This window comes from Amphibalanus amphitrite, unplaced genomic scaffold (genome assembly GCF_019059575.1).
Source record: "Amphibalanus amphitrite isolate SeventyFive unplaced genomic scaffold, NRLGWU_Aamphi_draft 000482F_arrow, whole genome shotgun sequence".
Taxonomy (NCBI): domain Eukaryota; kingdom Metazoa; phylum Arthropoda; class Thecostraca; order Balanomorpha; family Balanidae; genus Amphibalanus; species Amphibalanus amphitrite.
This window is the reverse complement of record NW_024881976.1, coordinates 270001-275020: the sequence shown is the minus strand read 5'-3', so window position 1 is coordinate 275020 and position 5020 is coordinate 270001. Positions and strand designations below refer to the sequence as shown.

At 52.8% G+C, this 5020-nt stretch overlaps 1 protein-coding gene across 7 annotated transcripts in view; it reads right to left on the bottom strand.

Moving 5' to 3' along the window:
* Nucleotides 1-742: 742 nt before the first annotated feature.
* LOC122392337 (serine-aspartate repeat-containing protein F-like) overlaps nt 743-5020 on the bottom strand; it is an 11886-nt gene continuing 7608 nt past the window's right edge. For 5 of the 7 annotated variants that reach the window (XM_043387092.1, XM_043387094.1, XM_043387095.1 and 2 more), the window contains 5 exons: nt 4817-5020; nt 3618-3809; nt 2699-2902; nt 1781-1984; nt 743-1050 (listed from right to left, as the gene is read on the bottom strand). In XM_043387092.1, the coding sequence (XP_043243027.1) occupies nt 944-1050; nt 1781-1984; nt 2699-2902; nt 3618-3809; nt 4817-4856 (747 nt within the window). In that variant the 5' untranslated portion in view covers nt 4857-5020 and the 3' untranslated portion in view covers nt 743-943. Of the gene's footprint in view, nt 1051-1780; nt 1985-2698; nt 2903-3617; nt 3810-4816 lie in introns of those variants that run through there. The other 2 variants (XM_043387091.1, XR_006258502.1) reach the window with 2 other exon arrangements.

Here is a 5020-nt window from a genome sequence, read left to right as displayed (position 1 = left end):
CGGCTGTGATATTTTTTTTGCGTTTTTATTCGCCAAAAACCGAACCCATCTCATGGGGCACTTGACCTGACCTCAGAGGTCACCGGTTGACCTAGGACCTTAAAATCGGGTACCAATCTCTGCGTCTCGTAACGGCGCACACGCTCGTTTTTTTTCCGCGACGCGCTAGCTCCATTAGGGGCGAAACGGCGAGGGGGTCGCACCCACCCCATTCGGCCGGCGCGTATGTAGAAAACCATAGGTCCGGCTCCGGCGAGGGTTAAACCAGGCAGTTGCTTGGGTGCCTCTCCACCCAACGCATGCTGGGGACCGGGGGGCGTTAAACACCCCCAGCCGATAACTCAAGCACCACTAATCGCAGCTAGACGGGCGAGACAGTAAAAGAAAGCTCGGGACAAGACACGTCTGATGAGCACTCAAAATTTGAATTTTGAAGTCAGGGGTCGGGTCAAGGTCAGGTCAACTACACGACATTGGGAACTCAGCAGTTTGGGTTTCATGACCTTCTGTGCTGGGCACTTATTATCATAAACGTGGTCATAATTGCGCAACATATTACAATTAAGTGATAAATGTGTGTCATGTTGATGCAATGGTCAGTTAATCTAAGCCCGGATTAAGGTGTTTCTCTAAAAGTTCAAGGTTTTGTTTCGTGCTACCTATAATACCGGTCTGTGTAATCCAGCACCGGCCGGACGGCGCGGGGCGAGACCTTCCGTACATAGATACAAAAAAAGCGAAAAAAAGGACAGATGCTGTATTTGCCACAAAAACGGTGAAGGCCGGACTGGGCGCCGAACTGGGCGCCGGACTGGGCGCCGGACCGGGCACCGGACTGGGCGCCGGACTGGTGAAGCTCTTTTCACCTATCTGAGCGCCCGTCTCTGGCGGGTCGTAATCATATTGTGGACCTGGTACTTTACATCCTTCCAAGTCCGCTGTTTTAGGTCCGGCTCTTCAGCGATAGCTGACGAGCCGGACGAGCCACAGCTTGTTCAGGTTTGCGATAAACGGGCTTCACCATAGCTGACGGCTTCGGTTGGCGACCTCCTGTAAAAGCAGGAAAAACAATTAACTGAGGATACCAAACGTCAAAAACAAAATATTCATCGAACTCTCCGCATTGTAGCTTCCCCAGCACATAACGTGAACAACATCGACATCAAAATATTTTTCGGGTCGATGAATAGTGCCAGCATGCGAGAGAGAGAGAGAGAGAGAGAGAGAGAGAGAGAGAGAGAGAGAGAGAGAGAGAGAGAGAGGAGAGAGAGAGAGAGAGAGAGAGAGAGACAGAGAGACAGAGAGAGAGACAGAGAGAGAGAGAGAGAGACAGAGAGAGACAGAGAGAGACAGAGAGAGAGACAGAGAGAGACAGAGAGAGAGAGACAGAGAGAGAGAGAGAGAGAGACAGAGAGAGAGAGAGACAGAGAGAGAGAGAGACAGAGAGAGAGAGAGAGACAGAGAGAGAGAGAGAGACAGAGAGAGAGAGAGAGAGACAGAGAGAGAGAGACAGAGAGAGAGAGACAGAGAGAGACAGAGAGAGAGACAGAGAGAGAGACAGAGAGAGAGACAGAGAGAGAGAGAGAGAGAGAGAGAGAGAGAGAGAGAGAGAGAGAGAGAGAGAGAGAGAGAGAGAGAGAGAGAGAGAGAGAGAGAGAGAGAGAGAGAGAGAGAGAGAGCGAGAGAGAGAGAGAGAGAGAGAGAGAGAGAGAGAGAGAGAGAGAGAGAGAGAGAGAGAGAGAGAGAGAGAGAGAGAGAGAGAGAGAGAGAGAGAACTCACGAGACTTCGGCATAGCCACCGGTCCTGGCAGCGTCATCATCCTCGTGAGGACGACGGACTGGGCGCCAGACTGATCGTCGGGCTGGGCGTCAGACAGATCGTCGGACTGGGCGTCCGACTGGGCGTCCGACTGCGCGCCGGACTGGTGGCCCCCTGCGAGGCTACCGGTCTCCGACACGGTGGCAGCCTCGGAACCATCCGGACCTGTCCGCACACAAAATCACTTGTAACAAGGGACCACGAGCCGACCGAACCATTCAACACGTAAGCCTGTTCGAAACACTCGGAAAAATACAATATAGAGACAGGAACAAAATATGGGGTACGGAGCACCGGAAACGCATTTAATGTTCATGGACGTACGCAACAATTGAAAATGTGTGCTACACCATTGTATTAATCATAAAAAGATAGCAATGTTATACTCGTCCGGGCCGGGACATTAAGAAGAGCTGAAAATGTCCCGTAGCTCAGTTGGTAGAGCATTGGACTCCCGGTAGTGAGAGCCCGGGTTCGAGACGCTCCGGCGCTCGATATTCGAGACTCCTGACGGGGATGGTCTGCGGTTGGTGGGAGCAGCCGCAGCCAGTTGAAGTCAGTTGAGTGGGAGAGGCCGTGTCCGGCTTTGAAGGGCACGTTAAACTTTGGCATCTAAATCCTCCCGTTACCCAGAATTGCACGATCGGACGGTAGGGGTCGGGGTCTACGCAACAAGCTCTGCTTAGCGTGGGCTCCGGCTCTGTCAATCCGTCCATTCAAACATTCGAGCTAAATTTATATAAAAAATGTTGGCGACAGAACAGAATTATTGTGAGCGGAGTAACATGAGGTAGGAGGGCGTGTTGGAGAAACAGGAAAACGACCAAAACAGAAAGAAGGTAGAGGGAGAGAGAAAGGGAGGGGGAAGGAGAGACTTACGAGACGTCGGCATAGCCACCGGTCCTGGCAGCGTCATCATCCTCGTGAGGACGACGGACTGGGCGCCAGACTGATCGTCGGGCTGGGCGTCAGACAGATCGTCGGACTGGGCGTCAGACTGGGTGTCCGACTGCGCGCCGGACTGGTGGCCCCCTGCGAGGCTACCGGTCTCCGACACGGTGGCAGCCTCGGAACCATCCGGACCTGTCCGCACACAAAATCACTTGTAACGAGGGACCACGAGCCGACCGCACCATTCAACACGTAAGCCTGTTCGAAACACTCGGAAAAATACAATATAGAGACAGGAACAAAATATGGGGTACGGAGCACCGGAAACGCATTTAATGTTCATGGACGTACGCAACAGTTGGAAATGTGTGCTACAACCATTGTATTAATCATAAAAAGATAGCAATGTTATACTCGTCCGGGCCGGGACATTAAGAAGAGCTGAAAATGTCCCGTAGCTCAGTTGGTAGAGCATTGGACTCCCGGTAGTGAGAGCCCGGGTTCGAGACGCTCCGGCGCTCGATATTTGAGACTCCTGACGGAGATGGTCTGCGGTTGGTGGGAGCAGCCGCAGCCAGTTGAAGTCAGTTGAGTGGGAGAGGCCGTGTCCGGCTTTGAAGGGCACGTTAAACTTTGGCATCTAAATCCTCCCGTTACCCAGAATTGCACGATCTGACGGTAGGGGTCGGGGTCTACGCAACAAGCTCTGCTTAGCGTGGGCTCCGGCTCTGTCAATCTGTCCATTCAAACATTCGAGCTAAATTTATATAAAAAAATGTTGGCGACAGAACAGAATTATTGTGAGCGGAGTAACATGAGGTAGGAGGGCGTGTTGGAGAAACAGGAAAACGACCAAAACAGAAAGAAGGTAGAGGGAGAGAGAAAGGGAGGGGAAGGGGAGACTCACGAGACGTCGGCATAGCCACCGGTCCTAGCAGCGTCATCATCCTCGTGAGGACGACGGACTGGGCGCCAGACTGATCGTCGGACTGGGTGTCCGACTGGGCGTCCGACTGGGCGTCCGACTGCGCGCCGGACTGGTGGCCCCCTGCGAGGCTACCGGTCTCCGACACGGTGGCAGCCTCGGAACCATCTGGACCTGTCCGCGCACAAAATCACTTGTAACAAGGGACCACAAGCCGACCGAACCATTCAACACGTAAGCCAGTTAGGAACACTCGGAAAAAACAATACAGAGGTAGGAATTGAAATATTGGGTATGGAGCACCGGACACGCATTTAACCCAAGCCGGCACAGGATATTTTGCGTCCTTCGACGGCACAAGGGGGGTTGGTACGACCCCCCTGCGTTTGACTCCTGATCGAGCTAGAGCTTCGCGGAAAAAACGAGCGTGCTGCCCGTCACGAGACGAAGACGATAATATCCAATTTTAAGGTCCTAGTCATCGGTTCGCCTTCCAGATCAGGTCAATGACCCAAAAAATCGGGAAAATCGAGACCTGTAAAAAAAACTAATCTAGAAACATGCAAAACTCGAAAATTGAACCGAGGTCACCAAACGTCAATGACCTGACCTGACGTTCAGGTGACCTTGACATCCACCCCAATGTATGGGAGCAACATCAAATCACATGTTTGAACGTTTGAAACCACGAGAAGCTTGCAAACGCGCGGCTAATGCGAGCCGACATACACCGAATCGCGATTCCGGCCAGACATGGTCTCGGAAAGTAGATCACAGGTCAAAGATCATACGGGTCAGGGTCATGAAATTTTCAATGTAGGTGTCAATTGATCAATGCGAGGGTACTGAAAGTTTCGTCGCGATCGACCGCTTTTAAAACGAATTATTCGCGAAAACTCTTAGGGGAGGGGTTGCATCCCCCTGTGCCGGCGAGGGTTAATGGTCATGCACGTACGCCACATGTGGAAACGTGTGCTACACCATTGCCTTAATCATAAAAAGACAGTAATGTTACCCTCGTCAGGACGGGACATCGAGAATAGCTGAAAATGGCTGGCGACAGACCAAAATATTGTGAGAGGAGTAAGATGAGGTAGGAGGGAGTGTTGGAGAAACAGGAAAACGACCAAAACAGAAAGAAGGTAGAGGGAGAGAGAAAGGGAGGGGAAGGAGAGACTTACGAGACGTCGGCATAGCCACCGGTCCTGGCAGCGTCATCATCCTCGTGAGGACGACGGACTGGGCGCCAGACTGATCGTCGGGCTGGGCGTCAGACAGATCGTCGGACTGGGCGTCAGACTGGGCGTCCGACTGCGCGCCGGACTGGTGGCCCCCTGCGAGGCTACCGGTCTCCGACACGGTGGCAGCCTCGGAACCATCCGGAC